This window comes from Panthera onca, chromosome C2 (assembly GCF_046562875.1).
Source record: "Panthera onca isolate mPanOnc1 chromosome C2, mPanOnc1 haplotype 2, whole genome shotgun sequence".
In the NCBI taxonomy this organism is placed as follows: Eukaryota; Metazoa; Chordata; class Mammalia; order Carnivora; family Felidae; genus Panthera; species Panthera onca.
Genome location: NC_138347.1, coordinates 124866443 through 124892931, shown reverse-complemented (window position 1 = coordinate 124892931; position 26489 = coordinate 124866443). Strand labels below are relative to the sequence as shown.

Below are 26489 nucleotides of genomic sequence, written 5' to 3'. Positions count from 1 at the left end.
CGGCGAGCCGGTCCGTGGAGAGCCTCGAACGCCCAGCTAACAGCCCATATACTAGACTGCATATTATAAACGGGTGTAGGAAACAGGTTTTATGTGATGTTTACCCATGACAAGCCATTTGTCCACATGCCTCGGTGAGTCATAAACCGCCTGGGGCAGCACCTAGACCAACCAGGGCTCTACCCGGGAGTTGCAACTGCGCCCTTAGCTGACGCCTGCGCGGGACCTCGGTGTCGGAGGGTGCCCACGCCCGCTGGTTGCTCTTCAGAACCCCGCAGGAGCCCCGCCCACGGTCTGACCCCCGCCCCCTTCCCTGGGCCCGCCTCTGGGGGCGGAGACGTCGCGAGCCAAGGCTCTGGTTGGGAGTTAAGTGCTGCGGCGCCGCGTATCTGCACATCCCGCGCTCCAGGTGGCGGCAGCGAAGCCCTGGAACTGAGCGCCCAGACCTCACCAGCGAGTCCGAGTCCCTCAGGGCAGGTGCGGCGCGGCGGCCGGGTCCTCGCGCTTGGAGGCCCGATGTGCCCTGGTGTCAGGACGCGTGGACCTGAGCTTGGGTGAAGCTCTGGGAAAGGGTAACACGGTGGCGACGAGATGCAAGCGGAGGAGCCCGGCGCCCCCAGCGCCCAGGGAAGCCAGAGCGCACCCAGCCCCGAGCCGCGCCTGTCCAGCCAGCTGCTGCCTGAGCTGTACACCTTTGTGGCGCGAGTGCTGTTCTACCTGGCGCCGGTCTACCTTGCCGGCTACCTGGGGCTCAGCATAACCTGGCTGCTGCTCGGCGCTCTGCTGTGGATGTGGTGGCGCAGGAACCGTCGCGGGAAGCTCGGGCGTCTTGCGGCCGCATTCGAATTCCTAGACAACGAACGCCAGTTCATTAGCCGCGAACTGCGGGGCCAGCACCTGCCGGCCTGGGTGAGCAGGGTCGAGGGGGGCGGAGGTGGGATGGATGCCTTTGGAGGTTCGGAAGGAACCTACTGTCACGGGGGGAGCTGGGGGCGGCGCTCCACGATCCGAATACCTGGTGCCCCACCAAGCAGGGCGCACAGACCCCTCGCCGCGACGTCCCTCAGCCTCATACCCGCCTCTTGGTCTGGCAGCTCGGGGAGCGGGGAACTTAGGTTTCATTTAAGGGCCCAGAGCCTGGGAGAAAAGTTACGGGCGGGCCACACCCAGGAAAAAAAAAAAAAAAAAAAAAAAAAAAAAGGGCGTTTGGTACTTTGCAAAGTTCCTCGGGAGGGAAGCAAAAGGCATTTATTTCTTCCACTCACCTGTTGATTCAAAGAAAGAATGCAAGGCGCAAAACGGATCCGCCAATGCAGCAATGACAGAAACTTCAGCCTAGTTGCCTCCGCAGAGGTCCGGACAGAGGGAGGGGGCGGGCTAGAGATGGGATTGAAGGGTGGGCTGGGAGGCTGGATCACGAGCTTCTCTCCCTGCCTCCGCCTGGTGGGATGCTCAGACCTGCCCGGACACACACACATATTCACACTCCACAACTACACACCCCCCTCCTGGTGTGGAAGGGCCTGTATTAGGGTTTCTCAAACGCTTCTGGTCCTGAGAATCACCTGGCCCACTTAACAAAAACAAGTTCAGAGTCCCACCTGGCAACTCCCAGGTGGGGTTGAGGCACCTGGGTGAATCTTGGGATCCGGTGAGTCTGGGAAATACTGGAAGAAGGGTGTTTGGTCCAAGGCTTGGTCTGCGGCAAACCTACCCCTCTGGGTGCTTCTCTGATTCTTCCAGACACACTCAGGCCCACAGTGGGAGATGTCCAGAGGCCCCCAGGCCCCTCTTTTCCTCTGGCCTGAGACCCGTATTCTAAAATTCAGTCAGGCCATGACAGTAGCCTCCAAAGTGCTTGTGAGAAGAACTAATTAGAAAGATCTGTTTTATGTTTATCTTTAAAACGAGAGAAATTAAGCCTGACTATATTCGTTTGCTAGGGTTGCTATAACAAAATACCACAAACACAAAAACACAAACCCAGTCACACAAACAATGGAAACTGGTCAAGACCAAATTGTCAGCAGGGTTTGCCTTTTCTGAGGCTTCTCTTTGGCTTGTAGATAGCTGTCTCCATCATGTCTTCGTATGGTCTTCCCTCTGTATATATTTGTATACAAATTTTCTCTTCGTTTTAAGTTTATTTTGAGAGAGACAGCGTGCATGTGCAAGCTAGCAGGGGAGGGGCAGAGAGAGAGGGAGAGAAAGAATCTTAAGTGCGTTCCAAGCTGTCAACACGAGCCTGATGGGGGCTCTAATTCACAAACCGTGAGATCATGACCTGAGCCGAAATCCAGAGTTTCAAGATTCAGACACTTACCCGACTGAGCCACACAGGTGTCCCCAAATTTCCTCTTCCTTTAAGGTCACCAATCACATTGGGTTAGGGTCCACCCTAATGGGACCTAATTTTAACTTAATCACCTATTTAAGGGCCCTCTTTCCAAAAACAGTCACATTCCGGGGTCCTGGTTAGGACTTCACCATGAGTTTGGGGAATATGGTTCAGTTCATAACACTGATATTTAATATATGGATTGACCATACAGTTTTGTAAATTGGTTTACATATATTGAGGGTGAGGGGGCCCAAACCTTCCGCTAAGGGTGCACAATAATCACAATGACAACTTTTCTATGGTAGCAGCCATGGGAACAGTATTTGCAGCCTGTCTCCCAAACTTGATTATCCTGATTGTTCTTTGGGGGCTTGTGATCCTGAAAGATGTGGACCCAGAAAGCAGGCCTGGGCCTATCCATGCTCCTTGCTTATTGTCGAGGGAGTACTGGATGCCTGCTAGACTTTTGTTGTGACCCCATGGTGGCATCAATCCATGAGGGGGAGCTAGTGAGTCCTCACCAGGAGACGGCCCTTTCTTTCTGCCCCTTCTTGTATTAGGGAGGCCTGTAGACACTTAGTTGTTTGCAAAAGGTAATGTTTCCAAAATTGAGGCAAGAATCAGATCCTGTGGGGGCATTGACATGCCCCAACCACCATCACCTGCCCCCCTGCACACGAACACCAGGAGCAACATGAAACTAGCCAACGGGGAGCTCAGCCTGATGGGTGAGACAACACAGGAAGCTACCTCATCTCATAAACCATACCCCAGGACTGACCCGGCTGGGTCTAGGGACACACAGAGGAAGGTGATGGTGTCTCTCCTTCCAAGAGGACAGTCTGGGGCAGGAAGTGGATGCATGTAGGTAATTGCCATAGAGGTCTCAGGGAAGCCAGAGATAGTCTGAACAGGGTCCAGTCAAGGGTTGAAAGCATGGAGCAAAGGACATCTGGCTTTGTTTCCATATCAAAATGTCCCCAGACCACAGCCTGTTGTTGCCTTGGCAGAGTCCTGGGAGGAGTCTGGCCTCAGCTTGCAGTCTTCAGACTCTCCTGGCTGGCTTGGCTGGCTAGTTTGGTGAGCCAGGATGTGGATTACATTTTGGACTGAGGCAGTGGTGCTGCAAAGGGGATTCCAGGCTGGGGGAGGCTCTCGAGCACAGCATGGAGGCACAGAATGGCCAGTATATGAGGGAGCACCATATGGTTTGGATTGGTTCAGCTGGAGTGTGTGGTAAGGGTTGATGGACAGGGGCCAAACTGAGGCGGGCTTGGTGGAAGTTGGGCCTGATTCTGAAGGCCACAAGGAGCCTCTGGAAGGCTTTGGAAAGATGCTGTAAAAAGCAGCATGGGGGGTGGGGAGTGAAGCTGGAGAAGAGAGACAAGATGAGAAATTGATTTAAGCCAAGATGGTGGTACTGAGGACTGAGGAGGAGTACAATAGATGTGTAAGAGTGGGACTCTGGGTGCTTGGTGGCCTTAGATTAGTGTGAGGGAGGGATCCAGGAATCTTCCAAGGCGTTTTCTAATCTGGGGAGCTGGGCATCTAGAATGAGAAACAGGTCTGGGGAGGTTGGTCGTCTGCGTGAACACCTGTGTAGAGCACGCAACTAGATTCAGGTGTGGGCTTTTTGCCCTGCCTCCTCGGGAAGGTTGCCAAACGGGGAGATGATGCGGAAAACCTGGAAGCTACTTGGTTGCATACTCTCTCCCTGTTGTGAGGAATGCATACTGTTGATGAAGACAGAGACATGGCTCTGGGTATGGTGGGGGCAGCATGACCCTTGCCCACGATTTCACAGCACCAGTGTCTTTATCCTTATATATGGACCTTTCAGTGTGCCGTCCTCCCTGTTTTGAGAATTGGCTTCTTGCACAGAAGTGGGGTCAATGGCTTATGACCTCCTTTGGTATCAAGAAATATTTTTACAAATTAACACATGGCAAACCAATAGTTGGGGAGAGTTGAAGAAAAGTTTGAGGGTCTTGAAGGGAGACTGTGGGGAATCCAGCCCACAGGCTGCTTGAGAAAGAGTACCTTGTTCTAATTTGCACCAAGCCCCTGTGAGCGGATAGAGGAGGCCCAGGCCAGGCTGAGCTGGAGCCAGTCTCCCCTGCCGGACCACAGTGGGCATTTTTAGTTCTCAATGGAGCAATGTTCCCTGCCTGTGAGACTCCTCAACACACTGCTCCAAGCTGCTGCCCCCAGGGCATCATAAGAAAGGATCTTAGAGATTCATTTCCCAGCCTGAGCCTCAGCGTCCCCACCTATAAAAGGAGGTTGTTTCTGGTCAAGCTTCATTCACACAGCCCTGCCCTCCCTCTGGGTCCCTTCCAGGGAAGAGAGAGCTGGAATAAAGGATTCTTCTGCTTTGCGAGGGGTCACCAGTGAAGAAGCCGTGGGTCCTCTTGGCTTGTGAACGTGGCCTGGCCACTCGAAAAGAGCAGGCCGAGCTGTCCCCACTTCTCATCCTCTGAACAGAGGAATGGCTGCCCCTCACTGTTCATGTGCGAATGTTTTTTTATATATCTTGCACACAGTTTTTAGATATATTTTTCAAGGAATGAGGAGCATCTTCCATTAGCCCATCTTGCCAGGGCTGGGGACTGTGGACCGGGTAGTGACAAAAGTGGAGTCCTTGCCACTGCAGAGCTGGTGAAACCCCCAGTGGCTGCAGAGGGCAAAGCAAGCAAGGGGAACGGGTAGCACATGGCAGTGAGACTCCATCCCGGGCCCCTGGCTCTTTCTGGGACCTGCTCCTATAGGTCCTTAAGTTCCAGTGACCGTGCTCCAGAAGTCATTTCCCTTCTGATCTTCATGCTCTGGGCTCCTCAAGATCCTTTGCAGGGTCCCTTCGATGCTCTGCTCCTCGAGGCCTGGGCCCCTGGTTGAAGCTTGGCCGGCTGCCCTCCTGACCTTGTGCACCAGATTTCTCCTTCAAGGCCCCGTGCCCTTTCAGGATATTCATCAAGCCCTTGACCTGTGCTCAGTAACCTGATAAACCTGACTGGTTTATCAGAGGTGTGTTTTGCCCTATCACAACTGTTCTCTGTGTGGTGTGCTGAGGGAACCTCAGTGAGAGCCTTGCCTGGCCCCAGGTTTGGGGGATGAAGGCCTGAGACTGAGTAGAGTGGGGGAAGAACTATCAGAAAGCCTGGCATTTTGTCTGTCTGGGTCTCCCGTCTAGCCGGACTTGCTCTCCAGCCAGCTGATAGCAATCAGTTGGCAGCTTTGTTAGAGACAATTAACCCTCAGTATCTGCTGGGATGGGGGTGGGGGTTGAGGTGATGTGGTGGCTGGGAGGGGCCTGGAGTCTGATGCTCATTCACCAGGGGAACTCGAGAAGGTCCCCTGTCTTCCCTGGGTCCCTGGTTCCCCTCTGAAAATGATGAGACTCCAGGAGATGCCCTCTGGAGTCTTTTCAGCTGTAGGAGTCTGTCATCATGAATCAGTCCCAAGTTGGCTTTTCTGTACTGCCACCCACCCACAGGACCGGGTTCTGCAGTCTTTCTTGCCTACCCATCATCTAACTGGGTGCGCCCTGGGGACATCAGGTGAGGCAAGCACCAGGGAAAACTGTTCACACAAAGCTGTGAGCATTCCAGGGCTCCCGGCAGTGTCTCCAGGATACTGCCCTCCAGGCCCTTCCTGTGCATCATTCAGGTTGAAGACCAGGGTTGAGTGCTTTGCTTTCCTGGGGCTGAGTTTGACATTCCTTCTGTGGGTGGAACAGCAGTCTTCCAGAACCCAGGCGCTCTTGGTCTGTCCCATTCTGATACTTTTGTTAATTAGAGGAAGTAAATGCAATGACAGCTCTGAGCTGGGCTGGCCACTCAATTGAGCTCAATTCTTGGAGCCAGTGCTGTGGGATCTGCTTGGAGTTAAGGGACTTACTTGTGGGGTCCCTGCAGTCCCATGAGGTCATGCATATGGCTTGGAGTCAGGCTTGTCCTCAGGAAGGAAGAGGCACAGCATGATTTAGTCATCCCCCTGAGTCTCTGCCCCACATCTTAGTGATGCTTTATGAACTTAGCATGTCTCGGGCCATGGCTGGGCAATTAAAGAGACAGAACGTGGGCGTCTGCCCTCCAGGCCCAGCACAGGGATCTTAGGCATCCATGTGTTCATTCCTATACTCAGTCAGGAATCATCTATCGAGGGCTTGCAATGTGTCAGGCATGGTGCTGCAGGCTGACTAATGATATGAGTGACACCTGGTCCCCGACCTCAAGGAACCCCTGGTCTAGATGGTGATTCAGACCCGCTAGAACAGGCTTTCCTGATACAGTGTGATCAGTCCTATGAGGTGGCCGCGCAAGGCTCTGAGAAAGCCTGGGGGAGGGGATCTAACCCAGGCTGGAAGTGGCCCACAAAGCAACACTTGGGTGATGCTGGCTGGGGAAAGGAATGGGGACTGTGGGTAGGTATGGTCACTTGAGCTCATAATCTCGTTCTGGGGTGAGAAGATTCTGGGACAGCAACTTGTGATACCCTAACTCACACGAGGCTTCCCGTTGCTTTATGTAGAAGGGGCTGAATTTTTCTGCGACAGAAGTGTCCACAGCAGTCTTGTCTCCCAGCTAAGTACCTGAGGACCTTAGTAATGGGAAGGTCACGTGGTAGACAAGGATCAGGGCCAAGAAGGGGACAGCCATTGCCCTGCTCCTCTGTCGTGGCCCCCTGTCCAGCGGGCAGGAAGTGTGAAGAGCTGCTCACCAGCTTCCATGGGTCTCCTGGCCCTGGCCTGACAGCAGGCTGAGCTGGCACTTGAGTGGGAATGTTCCCAATGACACTGGGGGGCCGCTGGAGGGTGTGGGCTGCAGCCTGAAGGTCACAACCCAGCCACACAGAGGAGATTCGGCCTTGCCTTCCCTTCCTCCTTCCTGACCCTCCTACCCCTCCCTTCAGTTATTTCCTGGGAGAGTTCCAGGGGTTTTTCATCTCAGGAAACCTAGAGCTTGTAGCCCCAAAGTGTTCACATGTGCCTGAGGAAAGTGATTTCCTTCTTCCTCCTTCTTCACTGCAAATAGTGAAGAGTTAAAAGGTGTTTTCTGTCTCAGTGGGGACTATTAAAGGGGAAGGGGAAAGCCCCATTCTCTTTACCCTGCCTTTCAAGCCAAGGGTATGAGAGGTGACCCCCTCAGGCCACACTGGGAGTCAGGGCCCAGCTCCTGCAAGCCCTCTCTCTCTAGGAGCTCAGGGTGGCCGCTCCTGGCCGTGAAACCCCATCGCAGGGTGCCAGGACCTCCAGACACTCCGAGGAAAGAGCCAGGAAAATACAGGATGTTTCAAGACCCCAGAATCACCCACTCCATTCCTTTGCCCATGTCATGTTTACTTTCTTAAGTAACTGGTTATAAAAAGTGATTAAAAATCTTTTTTTCTGGTTGTCAAGTGGAAGTATTCCCATCGTAGAATATTTGGAAATGGCCTAAAAGAATTAGAACCAACAGTCCCTCCACCCAGAGATAACATTATTCTATTTGTGTGTACTTCTTTTGTATAGAAAGTATACAAACATGTTTTCTTAAAAAACTTGCACCCTTTTTTTTTTTTTTTTTGTTCTTAACATTCTATAACATTCTTCAAAAACATGCTTAAGGATTATGATACCCTTAATGTGAATATACCCTACACTGCTTAAAAGATTGCTCTAACATTGATTGATTATCTCAGTTATTTCAGGTTTGTCCTACTCATGTGGCTAGCAGAGGTGGGGGTGTTTCCTGTGTCTGTCTGGAATTTCTCCCTCTGACCTGCCAGGGGCTCCCTTGTCCTTTCCTTCAAATCCAAGCTCAGGCTCCCCAATCTCAGACACTGCTCCTCAGGCCCCCGCAGCACCCGGAACCTGTGTCACCCCACTTCCTTCCTGGACTTGCACCTACCTATTTTTGCATCTGACTTTTCTTCCAGACTGAATGCTCTTCTGAGGCAAGGTGTGTTTCCTGCTCCGATCTGTACCTGCAGTTCCTCAGTTGGTGCCTAGTACATAGTGGGCTCGGTAAAAATCTGTTCCTCACATGCTGCATGAATCTTAGTCTCAAGTTTCACAAGTTCCTTGCTATAGATTCCTACATGTTAAACTGATAGGTCAAGGCTTGGGAACAACTTAAAGATTCTCATTCCCACTTCACTGTGGCCTTAACAGCATCGATACTACATTTTTTACTCTCTCTTTTTTTTTTTTTTTTGTAAGTTTATGTATTGATGATGAGAGAGTTCATGCGCATGTGCAAGTAAGGGAGGGGCAGAGAATCCTAAGCAGGCTCCACACTGTCAGCGCAGAGCCCATTGCAGGGCTAGAACTCACAAACGGTGAGATCATGACCTGAGCTGAAGTCAGGCCTTTGAGCCACCCGGGGGCTCCTCCATTTTTTGGTCTTTTAAGGTGTATGTCATTTTATTATGCATTGCAGATAATTGCATTTTTTTTCTTTTTTTTACAAATTGAAGGTTTGTGGCAACCCTGCATCGAGCAAGTCTATCAGTGCATTTACCCAACAGCACTTGCTGACTTTGTGTCTCTGTGTCACAGTTTGGTAATCCTTGCAGTGTTTCACACTTTGGCACCATTGTTATATTTGGTGATCTGTGATTAGTGATTATGACTTCCTGAAAGCTCAGATGATGGTTAGCATTTTTTAGCAATAAAATATTTTTAATTTTTTTTTTTAACATTTATTTATTTATTTATTTTTTTTTTGAGACAGACAGAGCATGAACAGGGGAGGGTCAGAGAGAGAGGGAGACACAGAATCTGAAACAGGCTCCAGGCTCTGAGCAGTCAGCACAGAGCCCGACGCGGGGCTCGAACTCACGGACCGCAAGATCATGACCTGAGCCGAAGTCGGATGCTTAACCGACTGAGCCACCCAGGCGCCCCATAAAATATTTTTAAATTAATGTATGTACTTTTTTTAAAACATGCTATTGCACACTTACTAGACTACAGTATAGTGTAAACATAGCTTTCATATAGGAAACGAAAAAATTCATTTGACTCATTTTATGGTAATATTCACTTCATTGCAATGGCCTAGAACTAAACCTGCAGTATCTCTGAGGCATTGCCTATACTAGTTTGATAAGCAAGAGGATATGTTTGTTAACCTTTGGGCACTACCAAACCTAACTGTGTGACTGAACTGTCTGGAGACTTAGCATTACACTCAGGCCTCCTTGAAACAAAGACTCTCTAGAGCCCAGGTAGTCCCTCTATGCTCCAAGCCCTTACTCCTCAGCAAATGGTGACAGGTTCTTGGCACCAGTATTCTCATGGCCGGTGACTGCCTTTGGAGTTTTATCTGCTCAGTGTCCCCCCCCCCCCCGCCCCTTCTACTGGGTCCAGCTGGCTTGGGCCAGTCTGCAGGCTGGGTGTGTCGTTAAATAGCCTATGGATTTTAGAGCAGCACTAAATGGAACTTCAAGTTGGCAAAATGTTTTTTCCTTTAAAGCACTTTTAGCAGGGTAATTTTAAGCAGAAGAGTGGACAGATTTAAAAGCAATTTTTAAGGTTAAATGTTTACCTCCCAAGAACAGAGAAAAGGGGACGAAGGCTGTTCTTCACCAGAAAACAAGTGAATGAAATGAGGGACCAGTTTCTGGTAGAGGAGGAACCACTGAATAGGCACCACAGAGAAGGAATCTATCTCGAAAGACAGGAGCGTGTGTCTCAGGTCTTTGAGATACAAAGAGGCACAGGAACATACTCTATCTCTGTATGTCTGTGTGTCTCTTTCTCTGTGTCTGTGTGTCTGCACATGGCTGCTCCCATGGGAAGAGCTACCATCCCTGTGACAGGGCGTGAGCCGGGTTCACCTGGTGACACGCAGGCCTTTTAAGTGAAGCCCTCCAGGGGCGCCTGGGTGGCGCAGTCGGTTAAGCGTCCGACTCCAGCCAGGTCACGATCTCGCGGTCCGTGAGTTCGAGCCCCGCGTCAGGCTCTGGGCTGATGGCTCAGAGCCTAGAGCCTGTTTCCGATTCTGTGTCTCCCTCTCTCTCTGCCCCTCCCCCGTTTATGCTCTGTCTCTCTCTGTCCCAAAAATAAATTAAAAAACGTTGAAAAAAAAAAATTTAAGTGAAACCCTCCAATCTCCCTGCCTCCTGAGAGGGTCTGGTGGCCCAAAGCTGGTGTCCAGGCCTCCTAGTCCATCTGTGGGGCCTGCCTAGGCTCCACGCTGCTGGACACAGCCATCACTCTGGCTCCGTTTCCTCACTGCTGTGGAATCCTTTTTCCTCAAGGGTTTAAGAAGTAAAGCACGACCACCTAGAGATGAAGCATTGATGTGTGGCGCCTTTGTGGTGGCCTCTGCTAGCCTGGAATTCTGACTTGAGTTTGCTTTACAGTCTATCTCTTCTCTGAGCTCTCATTACTGCCATTGTCTAAAACGTTGCTGTCATTAAAATATGAGCCCACTGCCTGGGAAGCTTTGGCCCAAGCACACTAACAGCAGCAAGATGTAAGTTAGCACAGGGAGGCTCTCGGTGGGTGCCGAGGCCCCGTCTACTTAAGTTTCTCTGAGGGGCAAAAGCAGGCATCTAAGGTCTTGGTGACTTGACCACGGGCTTGGGCAACTTTAAGAGTTTCCAGGCCTTCTTTGGGTAAGTGCTCACACCTGTAATATAGCAGTCAGGATAGTGTCCATGTTCTAGGGGGATGAACCTTGCTACAGCTCTTTTTTTTTTTTTTTTTTTTAATGTTCATTTATTGTAGAGAGAGAGAGAGCACGTGAGTGGGGAGGGGACAGAGAGAGAGGGAGACACAGAATCCAAGCAGGCTCCAGGTTCCAAGCTGTCAGTACGGAGCCCAATATGGGGCTCAAACCCACTAACTGTGAGATCATGACCTGAGCCGAAGTCCGACGCTTAACCTACTGAGCCACCCAGACGCCCCACCTTGCTAGAGCTCTTAATTTGTCTCCATATAGAGTAGATTTGCTTTTATTGTCTCCTGATTGTAGACCTGGGCAGCATAGGCATCACAGCCTCACTTCCTTCAATGGGGAGAAACCTGAGGCTGCAGAAAGGGGGTCAGGACCAGACCCTGTTCCTCAGGGCCCCTGGTGGCACGTCCTACCTCTGCTGCTTGGCTGTAGAAAGCAGCTACCGGGTGGAAGTGGCTCACCTTTTTAGGGGCCTGAGCAGCGCCCAAAGCCAGGCAGACTCATCATACTGTGTTTTCATCTGCTAGCCCTTGCCTTCCCTTGCTCCTTGTGGCACAAAAGATACTCCCTTTGTAAAAGAATTGAGGTCCATAGGCTGCCGGTAAGAATTTGATGACAAAGTGACAGCTGTGACTTTGGAGTTTAAGAATTTGATGACAAAGTGACAGCTGTGACTTTGGAGCCCTCGTCAGGAGCCTCAGGGGGGCAGAGGAGTCACCTTCTCCCAGGGTCGGAGCGGGTCCCCTAGCCTAGGGAGGCCTGTCCACTCATTCTTCAACACGCCCCAGCACTGTGATCAGAATGACCTGGGAGCTTGTTAAAGATACAAGCTGTCGGGTCCCTGCCCCAAGTTTTCAGTTCCCAGAATCGAAATCTCTGAGGGACCTCACTAAGAATCCACGTCTTAACGAGGTCTCCGGGTGGTGGTTTTGTAAGGAAAAGTTTAAGACCGCTGCCCACACCCGCCTGAGTGTAGCCCTTTGCATTGCCAGGAGGCGTGGATGTCTCCCTGCTCTCTGGTCTCAGAGACTCCCAGCCTTGTGAGGTATTGGAACCAAAGTTCCGGTGACTTTAGGACTCAGTCTGAGAGTGGGCCACCAGTCGTCTTTTTCAGCTTTCCCTTCCTTTACCTCCTGAGGGAAAGACATGCACAGAGGCTCTGATTGGGTCCCTTTGCCCCGCCTCATTGTGGAGCGCCCTCATTGGACAGCTTCACACAGGCGCCTCACAGGCATTGGGCCCAGCCTATCTAGGGGCGCATCCCTCAGCCAATCAGCAGAGGCCGGGGAAACAACACTCAACTGTGGTCCTCCTTCAGCCTCAGGCGCTTTCACTGTGTTGTCTCTCTTCTCAGTGTTTCCCAAAGTGCAGAGCCGCAGGCACCTGGGGAGCCCGTAGAGAATTTGCTGGGTTTTGGGTCAGACAGAACTGGACGCATAGCCCAGGTGACATTGTTCTTGGCATGTACCTGAGGACAAAGACGTCAGTGTCTGCACCTTCAGGGTCTATACAACTGCCAACAACAGTAACAGCTTCTGGAGCATTTACTCTGAGCCAGGGAAGGTACCGAGCACTTGCATTGTCTCATTTACTCAGGAGCTCTGTGAAATTGGTAGCATGGTACCCATCCTGCGGATGAGAAAACCAAGGCTTACAGAGGTGAAATTTTAAATGCACAAAGACTACTTTGACCCTAAGAAATGCACTTCAAATGCTGACACTTCAGGTGGAGAAGGCAGGGAGAAAAAAGTCTTGAAGGCTGGGCTCAAATTACATGCGGGTGAAATCTGAGTTCTGGTCACCTGGGTGATCTTGGCAGGTACCAACTAGTCTCTGAGCCTCTCCTCATCTGTAAAATGAGGATAATTGTAGCTTTGCTGTACACCTTATGGAGTATTAGGAGGATGAAATGAAAGTGTAGAATGTCCTTTGTAAGCTATAAAGCATGGCCTGCTAATGAAGACTCAGGTCCCATGAGGGCAACCCTCTGCTAAATTAGACTTTCTATAAAAGAGGAAAAGATAATACTATGTAAGGTTTTCTTAAGAGGAGTGAGAGGGGTGGGGTGGACAGGCAGGGACTTTGTGGTGAGACCGACCTGGATCTGTGATTCCGCTCTGGCACTCCGCAGCTAGTGCCTGTAAGTAACCTTTTTGAGCCTTAGTTTCCTTATCTGTAAAATGGAGCTAAAAAGGGACTAAGGTGATTTTTAAATGACATGAGATCACATGAACTCAAAAAGTTTGAAAATAAGGTGGAAAACTGGGCAACTTTGAAACAAAAGTAAGCTAGAGTAGCAATTTTCATATCAGATAAAGTAGAATGTAACTCAGATATATCCTAAAGACAAGGATGTTCTGTCATTATAAAAGGAATAGTAATTTTAAAAGATAACAGTCATGGACATATATATGCTGCATAATATAAACTTGAAGTAAAAAACGCAACAACTGACAGAACTGCACAGGGAAGAAGATAAAGCAACAGTTGGACTTGGAAACTCTAATACATTCCTCTCTGAAAATGAGAAGTATGCAAGGAGGAAACAAGGATAAAGAATTTTTGAAGGGCATGATATTTTTTTTTTTTTTTTTTTACAAAGGACATGATTAATAACTTGATCATACATGGAACAGCCCTAGCAATTAATCATGCACTAGGCCGCAAAGGAATTATAAATATATTCCAGTGGACTGCCATCCTACAGACTGTGCAGGCCATAAAGAAATGGAATCAGAAAGCAATAAGCAGTGTTAGAAACCTCACATGCCTAAATATTTAAAAATAGTACTTATTGTAAAAAATTATTGTTTAAAACGTCATCATGGAAACGACAAAAAAATGGGAGGTAAATAATGAAAACACTATGCCAAAAATCATAGGGAATTTAAACTTTGAATTTATCACAAACCAAAAACTGAAAATAAATTCAACTCCAAGAACATAAAAGAGCAACAGGTTTAGATCAAAGAAATAGGTAAGGAAATAAAAAACAACGATGAAAGTGAACAAAAATGTTAATATAATGGTAAAGGGGAAAGAAAACTATTAACAACTAAAGCTAGTTCTCTGAGAAGATCAATACAATGGGCAAAACCTTTGTCAAGCTAGACCTATTAAAAAATAGAAAAAGATGAAAATAAAATATGGGATAAATGCAGAAATAACTATAGATAAAGCAGATTAAAAGTAATAAAATATTATAAGCCTGGGTGGCTTAGTCCGTTGAGCTTCGGTCTTCAGCTCAGATCATGATTTCACATTTCCTGAGTTCGAGCCCTGCATCAGGCTCCCTTCTGTCAGTGCTGAGCCCATTTAGAATCCTTTGTCCCCCCTCTCTCTCTCTGCACTTCCTCCACTCGCACTCCTCTCTTTCAAAAATAAATAAACATTTTAAAAATAATAAAATATTATAAGCAAATATATATCAATACCTTTGAAAGCCTATATAAACTATATTTCTAGAAAAATATAAATGCTGAAATTGCCACAATAAGAGATAAGTAGACCTTGAATACACCATTAACCACTAAAAAGAGGAATGGTAACTTCCTACCCCAAAAAGCCTCAGGCCAAGATGGCTTTATAGCTAAGATGCATTAAACTTCATTGACCAGATAATTCCTTTTTTTGTTTTTAATGTTTATTTTTGAGAGAGAGAGAGACAGAGCATGAGCGGGGGAGGGGAAGACAGAGAAGGAGACACAGAATCTGAAGCAGGCTGAGCTGTCAGCACAGAGCCTGATGCGGGGCTCAAACTCACAGACCAGGAGAACATGACCTGAGCTTAAATTGGACGCTTAACCGACTGAGCCACCCAGGCACCCATTTTTTTTTTCTTTTTTCTTTTAAATGAGATAATTCCTATTATTTACAGGTTGTTTCAGAAAATAGGAAGATATGGAAAAGCTGTCCCTCTAGTTTTATAATTTATTGTAAGATCTTTGTACCAAAACTGGGTGTGAATTGCACAAGAACGAAAATTGTAGGTATCACTTTGAATCCTAAGTGTATAAAACCTAAATGAGATATCAGGCTACCTAAATGTATTACTTCAAATGGGGCGTTTCCTGAGTACTAGAGATGGTTTTGTTTTATAAACAAACATCAGTTAAGTTCACCACATTAATGGACAAAGAGGAAAAAATTACATGATTGTCTCAATATCTATTGTGTTGAATATAGTTCGATACCCATTTATAATGAAAGTCCTTGCAAATTAAGTTATTGAGAAGAGCTTCCTCAACCTGATAGGGGCTGTCCTCTAAAACTCTACAGCAAAAATCACGCTTCATGGAAAAACTTCCATTTGAGGCCAGGAACAAGGTAGAGCTGTTCGAGATCACTGCTACTGGGCGTGACCAAAAGACAAACTAAGAGAAGGTAAGAAAAAAATTGTTACTGGAGATTATTCATGTGTATAAATAATCTGTGCGAATTCATGAACAGTTAGAACTAGCAACAAATTTCAACAAAGTTGCCCAGAAAATGAAATACCATTTTTAATAACTGCAAAACCCACAAAGTAATCTAACAAAAATATATGGGATTTTTATAGGAAAAGGTTTATGATCTCAAATGTGAGTGCAACCTAATGTGATTCATAAAGGGAAATATTCTGCTCATGGCTACAAAACTTAATATTGTAAAGCTGTCATTTCTCCTACAAATTTATAAGTTCTGGAATATAACCATCAAAATCCAGGAGGATTTTTTGGAGGGAAGATTGACAAGATTCCAAAATTCATATGGAAGTATAAATAACTCCTATTAGCTAAATCAGTTTGAAAAAGAAAAGCTAACAGAGGGAATCACCCAACCCCGGTCATGTTGCAAAGCTAGAGTGATTAGCACAGTGTGAGACTGACAAGGAACAGGCAATCAGACCACAGAGTTCAATGCCAAGTTCAGAAACACACCAGAGTACACAGCAGAAGCTGACATATGAGGGAAGTCACTTCACAAGTCAGGAGGAAAGATAGACTTTTTTTTTGGTATGTGATACTAGAAAATTGCTGCCTTAGAGTGTGGAGAGAAATGAAAGTAGAGGCCTATCTCATCTGCTATAAAAAATTTCAGACAGATTGAAGACCTAAGTGGAAAAGCTAAAATATAAAGCCAATAGATAAAAGCATGCAATAACTTTGAGAATTTGGAGTAGGGGAAAAAAAAGGCCAACTATAATGGAAATATGACTAATTTGTCTCCATCAAACTGAGGGAACATTGGGTCTGAGTAATTGCTTCCTAAATGTCCATCACTCTGATGTCATCCTCTGGTCCAGGACTTACTCTAGGGCCATCACAGAGAAGGTGGCTTGGCTCTTGAATCAGCTCACTGGCGAGTCACGATAGGTGCCGAGATTTAGGCCGAGGGAGAGCCAGCAGGGTGCCTAAGGCAGAGTAGAGACTTGATGGCCTCTTCCTTTCCTGGCCTGAATTGCTGCTCTTGTCAGGGCATTCAGACTCACTTTCTAGGGGAATCTCTTAGCAGGGAGCCTCAACACAAGTGCAGCTGGCCAAGCGACCATGAAAACAGTGTGAGCCCTGGACATCCCGCTATTGTCTGCATTGTCAGGGTGAGTGTGGGCCCATCTAAAGGAAGGGGCGGGCTGGTCATTGATGCCAACCCTGATGGAACTCCAGAATCCTGCCAGGAGCTTGTTAAAAATAAATTGCCAGGCCCCACCCTGAAACACTGTGAGTCAGTAGGTGTGAGGCAGCTCAGGAATCTTCGTTCAGCCGGCTCCCAAGTGTGGCCAGGGTTAGACCTGCCAAGCTGGATCACTTTTCCAGGGTGCAGGAGATCAGAACCCAGTTCCCAGGGGTACAGAACCTCCTCTGGGTCCTCCCCTGGAGAGTCAGGGGGTCGGTGGAAGGGGTGTGCACATAAGATGTGCCCCGGGGTAGGTTGGGAGTGCAGGGGGCAGGATGGACGGAGGAGAGGGAAGGGTCCAGCCAGCAGGCTTGAGCAACAGAGGGACAAAGGTGCCAGTGAAAGCCCAGCTGTAACCCACTTTTCTCCTTTGTGGGGTTCCCACTCCCCACACCTTGGTATTGATCCTGTACTTGGAATGATCTGTTTATTGTCTGCTTCCTTTGCCAGCCTAGGAGCTATTTGAGGGCAAGAGCCTTGCATACATTTATGCATTCATTCATTCCACAAATATTTATCAAGATATTCATGTGTCAGGGACAGGTACTAATAGGGAACACGGCCGAGTCGGCCCACGAGAGCTTCCAGTCTAGTAAGGAGGCAGGCAGACAAGCAGGTCTATGAAGGTGTGTTAAGTGTCTCAAAGGAGAACCAGCAGACACATAATAGGGACACCTGTCTCTGACTTGAGAGATCAGGAAAGGCTGCCTGGAAGAAATAAAGTCAAAGATAGTAATGAGTGGAGCAACCAAAGAGCAGTGGGGATGTCTGTTTCAGCCCCATGTGCAGGAGCTTTTTCTTTAGTGTGCTTTAGTGGGCAGTGTGATAGGGAGCAATGAAAGCGTCTCACCCTCCATTTGCCTGCTACCAGCTTAGGACCTGACCCAGGGCAGCAGCAGGGAATGGGTGGTGAGTAGGCTGCTTCTCCCCAGCTGAAATGGATGGGCTGACCCTAATTCCTGCCTACTTCCCTCAAGATTCCTTTCCCACCATTCCCTTCTGTTCCTGTAGACTGAGTCAGCCTCCCCCTGCCCTCCCCCTGGGAACCAGGCTGTGATTTTCCTTTAGCACCTGAGACTGTTAGATGCTTCTCCAATTTAATACGGATCACTGCCCAGGGCTGGGGGAACTGGGGCTGGGAGAATGGCTCAATGTTCCAGGAGTCTCAGAAGCGCCGGGCTTCTTTGACTTCTCAAGGTTGTTAAAAACTCCTTAAGAGGACTGAATTGCTTATCACTCCTTTGGGAATGGCTCTCCTCTTGGGCAAGTGGTCTAGGCCGGGGTCTACATTTAGGCCTTCAGGGCATCCCCAGAGCCAGCCCAGGGCCTGGTGTGCACTAGGAGTGTGAACTGCATGGACACATCTCCTTTCCTGACCTTGGGAGTTCCAATGCCCACCATGAATCTGATCCTGAGTTGGCCTTGTGCTCAGAGGACTTTGGTGACAGTGATGGTAGCCACTGCTACCATTTACTGATCCCTATTTTGTGCCAGGTACCACTACAGTCTTACCCCTTTGTCCCTGAAAACCTTGGGGGTTGGGGCGGGGGTCTATGAGAAGCTCAGACACTGGCAGAGACTGAGACTCTTGCAAGGAAGGGCTTAAACACCCTCAGGTGATGCAAAGGTTAGCCAGTAGGATTGTTGCTTCACCTGCCCCCCGCCCCCCCCCCCCCTCCAAGCTCCCTCCCTGACCCAAGGAAGTGGCAGGACTCACCCGGCACGCACAGTGGCTAGGGGCTGTGACCTGAAGGAAGCTCCCCTATGTGACCACAGATCTGGCCTGCTGGGGAGGGGCTCCTGGGAGCTGAGGGGGACACTTCCATTCTCCAGTTGCCTATGAAAATGGCTTTCAAACGAGCAGTTGTTACCTTAGGAATCAATACAATCCTACATACACTAGGTGGAAAAAAGCAGGCTACCAAAACACACGGTGACTTCAATTTCTGTGGGAACTACATAGCCTTGTTTCCGCAATAGGCTGAACCTGTTAACGGTGGTTGTCCCTTGGCATTCTGTGATAAAATATTCTTCCTTTTGCTTAGCTGTATTTTCTAGTTTTTCTCCAGAGTCCATGATTACTTGTGGCATTAAAAGGAATAAGGAGGAGGGAAAGGCAAGGAACGAAGTCGGGTGGTACCCTGGGCCAGCCCAGGTGGGGTCTGTGTGTATCCACCGGGAAGGAAGGTCTTATTTGCGTAAGCAAGCGAAGGGGTTCCAGCCCCGCCCTTCCAGCCTGTGGGCTGCAGGGCGCAGTTGGGGGTGGGGGGCAGGAGAGAGGAGCAGTCTCTACAGAACCGCACACCTGTGTGCAGGGCTTCCGAGCCCAGTAGTGTCAGTGTTGACCATGCATTGGTACGGTCTGGTTGCCTGCGGCACCAGACGGTGCGCTCCGGGGCAGGGCTGGCTGAGTCTCTGGCCAAGTGGGTGCTGGGCGGGGAGGAAGAGCAGAGGTGCATGTGGGGTGGGAGCGGGGACTTGCCCGGCTGCTGCGCTTCTGGGTTTTCAGGGATGGGCAGGTGTTCAGTCTAACTTACCTTTGGGGTTTCTGTTCCCTAGATCCACTTCCCAGATGTGGAGCGGGTCGAGTGGGCCAATAAGGTAAGGCCGGGGTGGGTCCGGCAGGGCTGGCTTCCTTCTAGGCCTCATCCTCCTGGCCCTAGGCTGAGGGACCCCGGGGACGGGGCGTCGGCGATGCCACGCACAGGGACAGGGGCCTCCTGGCAGTAACTGCCGGCTGCCTTCTGCCGGTTTCTTCCCCTTCCCACCCTCCCGGATCTTCTCATTACCAATGATTCTATTTAAAACAAAACAGAAGAAAACAAAATTTATTTTAGTGTGAAACTAATGCATGGCCACAGCTGAAATGTTAGAAAACACAGAGAAGTATAGAGAAAAATGCAGCACCCCCAGTGGCCCATGAGGCCAAGATCAGTGCTTGCTAGGGAGGAAGGCCATGGCCACACTTTACCTGGTCTCCAGCCCAGATCTGTCAGCACGGACTCTGCAACCCTGGGCAGGCCGCCTCACCTCTCAGAGCTGGTTCCCCCTATCTGTGCAACAGGAATAATTACGGTCCCTGCCTTGTGAGGCTGTGAGGGTTAATGAGGTAATGAGTGCCCCACAGTGCCTGGGACGTCATGAACACTGTCATCACTGGTGTGACTACTATTAGATCATTCAGGGAACTCCCAGCAGGCTCTGCTCCCAGATGCCTCAGGGGGGCCCCCAGGCTCCAACTCTGGGTCTAGCCCTTTCTTACAGATGAGGAAACAGAGTCTGGCCCCTATCTGGACAGCCCACATCTGTCCCCTAAATGTGACAGCTCGTGGATCCTCCCACCCACTCAAGTATTCTGACTCAGGACTTTTTCTAATATGAACCTTGCCTCTGTTCTGGTTAGAACAGCCATAGCAGGAATGACTTAAGTTAGGTCTAAGAAAAGACTTCCTGATGGTTTTTGAGCAAAAGTTGATAGTTCTGTGTTACCAAAGATGTCAATGCCGTGTGGATCAAAAACCGTTTCCAGCAGGGGTGCCTGGGTGGCTCAGTCAGTTAAGTGTCCGACTTTGGCTCAGGTCATGATCTCATGGTTTGTGGGTTCGAGCCCTGCGTCGGGTTCTGTACTGACAGCTCAGAGCCTGGAGCCTGCCTCAGAGTCTGTGTCTCCCTCTCTCTCTCTGCCCCTCTCCTGCTCGCTCACTTGCTCTCTCTTTCAAAAATAAATAAACATTTGGGGCGCCTGGGTGGCTCAGTCGGTTAAGCAGCCGACTTCGGCTCATGTCATGATCTCGCGGTCTGTGGGTTTGAGCCCCGCGTCGGGCTCTGTGCTGACAGCTCAGAGCCTGGAGTCTGTTTCAGATTCTGTGTCTCCCTCTCTCTGACCCTCCCCCGTTCATGCTCTGTCTCTCTCTGTCTCAAAAATAAATAAACGTTAAAAAAATTAAAATAAATAAATAAATAAATAAATAAACATTTAAAAAAAAAGAAAAAAAGAACACTGCTCCCAGCCTATGGGTAGAAGTTGGACGAAGTAGGTTGCTGCTTTCAGAGGAGTGACCAGATTTCTGTGGATTAACGCTGGGCCCAGGGCCCCTGGGACAGACCTTGTTCTGTGCCCACAAAGGGGAGTCCCTCCTGCCTGTGTCCCCTAGTTCATGGGTGCCCTCGTGTGTTACATCTTGCTTTCTTACACTGACACACAGAGTCCCACACAAGGTGTTGGGGACGTATGACTGTAGGATGAGGCTCCCACCCTCAGTTCAGGGCACGGGTGGGGAGACAACTGTGTAGACAAACCACACACTGGGGCACCCAGTGTGTCCCATGGAGCTTCATGCTCAGGATGCACTCAGTAGACGACAAAGCAGTGAGGCAGGAAGATGGAACCAGCCCTAACGGGGCCCCTGAGAGAGATGGAGGCAGTGGTGCCCTGAAACCTCTCAGCCTCGGGCTCCTCCGATGCTGGGTCTGGGGAACAGGAACTGCATCTTTAAACTATGACCGCTCTCTGCTGCCCTCCCTCTCCCCTGTCCCATGCTTACTTTCCAGACCCACGCCATGAGTCATTCTGCAGAGATCAGCCCAAGGCAGCCTTTTTTTGATTGTTAGAAAAAATTAAATCCACAGGAAGCAATTTAACTTTCTCTTCTGTGATTCTTTTTCCTTAAGCCTCTGGCACCTGCTCCTTCCTGGTTACACCACAATGTTGATTCTGATAGCTTACATTTTAGCAGTGAACCAAAAGTTTCATAATACTAAGTTGAGTGACCATTTCGTGGTGTTCTGCAAAACAGCACCAAGTCTTGGGGTCCCACTGCCTGGGCCAGAGTGAGAACAACTGTTGTAGTTATGCCATGTTTGATGGATAGATGGATGGACAGTTGCGTGGATGGGTGGGCAGACAGGCCTGTGGGTGCTGCAGTGTAAGGGCCATGGGACCCCCCCCCCACCCCGGGGCCAGGTTGTTCTGGGTAGCCCTGGGTCTTGGGTGGGGGAAACAGACCTGACCCCCAAGAGCCTCTTCCTGTGGTCACAGATCATCTCTCAGATCTGGCCCTACCTGAGTATGATCATGGAGAACAAGTTCCGGGAGAAACTCGAGCCCAAGATCCGGGAGAAGAGCATCCACCTGAAGACCTTCACCTTCACCAAGCTCTACTTTGGACAAAAGGTGGGTGACAAAAGGTGGGTGATGTCTCAGGAGGGGCAGCCTGTATCTGCTCTGCAGCCTTTTCTCTTTCCCAAACCCTGCCCCAGGTCATTCGCTCCTGACTGAGAACATCCCAGGGGACCTTGCTGGGGGCCTGGCTGCCACCTGCCCTTCTCAGCCTCTCAGCCTCGGTATAGACCCCTCACCCCTGAGTCCCGGCCCCACCGTCTCTGCAGGGTCTAAGGAAGCCTGGCTCTGAGAGAACAAAAAGGAAAGATGGGAAATAAGTCCACCTTTCTTCAGCCAAATTTTGGAAACATGCCAGGCAGTGGCAGTCGGCCAGATACAAAGATGTACAAGTCATGCTTGCTAAGGCATCAGCTTGGGAGAGCACACCTTCACGGAGAGAGGAAGTGCCTCAACACAGTGGATAGTTCTGTACCAAATGATTGGTTCTCACAAGCAGCGTCACAAGCCCAACCCTAGTTCTGTGAAGATAATAGGTGACCCAGGATAGGTGAGGTTTGCATCTGACATACCCAACATCAGGTCCTTATTCTTGACAGCTTCCTAGTCCACCCTTGTGCCCCGTTCCTGCTGCCCTAAAGTGCCCCACTGCTGTGAGTCTTATTTTTGCTGTTTGAAAATTCATCCCAGGAGCCCCTGGCGGGCTGGCTCTGTCGCTGGAGCACATGACTCTTGATCTTGGGGTCATGGGTTTGAGGTCCATGTTGGATGTAGAGTTGACTTAAAAAAAAAAAAAAGAAAAGCATCCTCCAGGCAGAGAACTGCTGTGATGTCCATCACTGGGGAAATCAGAGGCCCCAGCATGTGGTCTGCTGTGGGGCAGGCAGGTGCCAGAGTGCAGGCCAGCCTGCTGAGAGCCGTCTGCCTGCCCCAGGACGTGTCCCAACTCTGCCCCGCTAGCCGCCTGAGCCCTGGAGATTCTGGTTTATGCCACTCGGACTCAGCCAGGACTGGCTTGTCCCAGCATCTGTTGGTTCATTTGTCCATTCCCTGGTTCGTTCATGTAGACTTTATGGAACATGGCTGTGAGTGAGACACCATAGACAGAAATGGGCGTGGCTATGCGCCTGCCTTCACAAAGGTCTCTGTCCTGTGTGAGGCAGACGTATAAACTGGTGGACCTCAACAGGGCCGTGTACACACAATGGTAGAGGAATGCGTGAATTCAGGAGTGGAGGGGAATGGGGTAGTCAGGGAAGGCTGCCGGGAGTGGGTGATGTCTGAGTTGGCATTTGAAGGATTCAGCAGGCTAAGAGCTAAGGAGCCGGCAGACTGCTGTGTTTACCGCACAGCCCGATGCCTGTGGGATGTGATGCTGCTGGGAAGTTGTCCCTTGTCACAACAGAAGCAGGCCTAGAGGCTCCAGGCTATGGGAAGTCCGTTACAGTGCCCCGCCCTGCTCCCCAGTCTTCCACTGGCTTTTCTGGGTCTTTAATACGAAGGCCCTGGAGACCAGGGTGGACGTGGCCTGAAGCTTCGACAGGAAAGAAAAAGAACATGGGGCGCCCAGATGGCTCAGTCGGTTAAGCGTCCGACTTTTGATTTCAGCTCAGGTCACAATCTCAGGGTCATGAGATGGAGCCCTGTGTCCGGCTCCATGATGGGCGTGGAGCCTGCTTAAGATTCACTCTCTCCCTCTGCTGCTCACATGCGTGCTCTCGCTCTCTCTCAAAAAAAAAAAAATAAAAATAAAAAAATAAAAATATAAAATCAGGGCAAAAATAAATGTTAAATAAATATGAGAAAGAATGGCAAAAATAAACCACAGCAAACTATATATTTAAAAAAGCTGACCTACCACACATATCACAAACTGTGGAAAGACTACATAATAATTTTAATTAAACCACTCGAGATGTCCCTATTAATACTTTTTCCCCTGCATTTTTGGTTCCATACTCTTGGATAGGCTTTTCATGTGACAGTGCATTTGTAAATGGCACTTTCTAAGGGGAGAACAGAAAGATAATGGAATATCCTCTAGTGTGGTTGACCGAATTTTTTTCTCCAACATTTCATTGTGAAAAATCTCCAGCATACAGAAGACGTGAGAGTATTATGCCACGAGACATCTGAATCAAACAACTGCTAACCTGTTGCTGTATTTTGCTTTAGCACATATCCATGCATCTATTTTTCCTCATCATCTTTAAAAAACTTTTTTTTAACATTTATTTATTTTTGAGAGTGAGAGAGACAGAGTGTGAGCGGGGGAGGGGCAGAGAGGGAGAGGGAGACACAGAATCCGAAGCAGGCTCTGGGCTCCGAGCTGTCAGCACAGAACCCGACGCGGGGCTCGAACCCACAAAGCACGGGATCATGACCTGAGCCGAAGTCGGACGCTTAACCAACTGAGCCACCCCAGTGCCCCACCTCATCATCTTTTTTTAAAATGCATTTCAAACTAGATTGCAAACATTAGTGAACTTCAACCCTCACTACTTCAGCATGACTATAACTCAAATTCAAATGATACTTGCTTTTTATTCTTCGTAAATAATAATCAGACCCCCATTCCAATGCCCAATAGCCTCCTAACAGAAGGCGAAGAGACCTGGGGTAGGAGGCATTACTTAGCAGCTCAGCCCTCAGCCCCAGAGGCTGGGGGACCATGACCCTGGGTCATGGAGGGCTGGGTCAAGGGCAGGGCACTTTAATTTTTAGGGTCAGATCCCACAGCCAGGGATCCTGCCCTCTTCCCTTGCCCTTGGGTGGCCGACTCCTACTCATAGGCCAGAACTGTTTAAATGCCTCCTCCTCCAGGAAGCCTTCACTAACTTCTGCCCACACGAGGGGAGGTTGCTCCTGAAATCTCCAGATCCCCATGTGACAGCAAGGGGCTGAATCTCATCACACCCTCCCCCACCACTGTCTCCTCTGCTGGGCTTCCAACCCATGAGGGCAGGCTCAGCCCATCTTGCTCCTGGCCTTCTCCCCAGTCCAGTGCCTGGCACAGAGCAGGTACTCCGTAAATACCTGCACTAAGAGAGAGAAGAAAGGGTGTGCGTTCTAGGGAGGGAAGTATCACAGTGCCCAGGACAGATGCAGCAGTGTGAATTTCTGTTTGTGCCTCATCCCGGGAATGCAGAGGCCACCTTGGTTGTTGGGGACAAAGCCCGGTGCTGGGCGAGGGGCCAGCAGCCATCCCTTGCTGCCAGATCCCTGCTGACCTAGCCCTCTGGCCTCTCTTCCAGTGCCCCAGGGTCAACGGCGTCAAGGCACACACTAACAAGCACAACCGAAGGCAGGTGGTCCTGGACCTGCAGATATGGTGAGCCCTCTTGCCTTTGTGGGCCGGGTGTAGGGCACAGGGGAACCCTGTGTGAGAACAGTCAGTTTGAGGACGGAGTAGCATACTTACACTCGAATTTGGGGTGTGAAAGCGCCTCACAACAGACATATCCACACCACCTTGGGCTGGAGCAGGGCCGACTATCAGGAGTAATGGATGGTCCCAGGGAAGCCACAGCTGTTTGACCCTCAGCCCAGGCCCAGCTCCTCCCATAAGACTAGGCACCAAGCATGCTCCGGGTGCCAAGGCCCAGACAGCAGAACTTTCTTGGAAGTCAGGGCTAGTCACCTGGAGGGTCAGACCAGCTGCCTTAAAGAGCATGTAGAAAGAGGGAGCAAGTATGGCAAGAAGATATGGGGACTTGTGGTAAAGCCCAGGGAGCTCTGAGCACAGGCTGTGAGAAATCTGTGGGAGAACTGGAGTCGTTGCACCTCAGGAAAACAAGGATGCAAAGACACATGAGTGACTAGTTCAGTGGGTTGGGCAAAGGAGCCTCTTTGGAATGATGTTTGTAGCAGGCTTGAGTCTGAGAGAAGGGACATTCAATCCAGGAAGTCTTCCTGGAGGTGGTGAGATCTGAACTGTTCTTTAAAGGACCAAGGATCAACTCCTAAAGTTCCAGGTTGTTGCCATTCCTCTCCAGTGCCTCATTTCCTGTCCTTAGCCCAGAGGCTGGCACTGAGAGCATATTGGGAAGACAAGAGTCAACTCTGGGAACACCCATCCCCATTTGAGGGCTGGTCTCAAGTGTGTTGGGATGATATTGGCTGTTGGTCACTCTTGGCTCCAAAACTTTGCCACAGGATCCTTGCATGAATAGTTAAGGCACATCAGGTTATCTGGCACTCAGTTAGCTTCTCAGCTCAGACAGGTCTCCCCCACCCCTCCAACCCCTGCTCTTCAGAGGGTACTCAGCATTTCTGTGATACCCAGCTTCTCTGCCTGTCCTGCAGATATTTAAAGCCTCCCCGCTCTCTATCCCCTTAGAGGACCCTTTGACAGAGTCCTATGATCCTTACCCTCCAAGGCGCCCATCTGGGCTCCCTGTGCCCATTACTTGGTAAGTGCTGCCAGCTAGACTCAGGTTCCTGTGTCCTTGGGGAAGAGACCTGAACAGGGACGGGGCAGGCACACAGCAGTAGCGGAGGACTGGGTAATATGTTCATCGAGAGCCCCCACTTCACATCTTCGGGGTGTCACAGGGCAAAGTGGTGACCACAGTCACCGCCCTTGTGGGCGGAGGTAGGGATATTCATGAGGCACCTGGGTGAAAGGACCGGTGCAGCTGCCTCCCAGGGTCTGGGCTCACGTCGGTATTTTTGCAGAGCTGAGAAAGGCTAAGGCTTTTAGGGAGGC

At 49.7% G+C, this 26489-nt stretch overlaps 1 protein-coding gene across 1 annotated transcript in view; it reads left to right on the top strand.

Annotated features, from left to right (window-relative positions):
* Positions 1–386: 386 nt before the first annotated feature.
* The window catches only part of ESYT3 (extended synaptotagmin 3), a 49789-nt gene continuing 23686 nt past the window's right edge, over positions 387–26489 (top strand). The window contains exons 1-4 of the mRNA XM_060638764.3: positions 387–909; positions 19222–19263; positions 21701–21835; positions 25036–25112. Coding sequence (XP_060494747.3) covers positions 592–909; positions 19222–19263; positions 21701–21835; positions 25036–25112 — 572 coding nt within the window. The 5' untranslated portion in view covers positions 387–591. The remainder of the gene's footprint in view (positions 910–19221; positions 19264–21700; positions 21836–25035; positions 25113–26489) is intronic.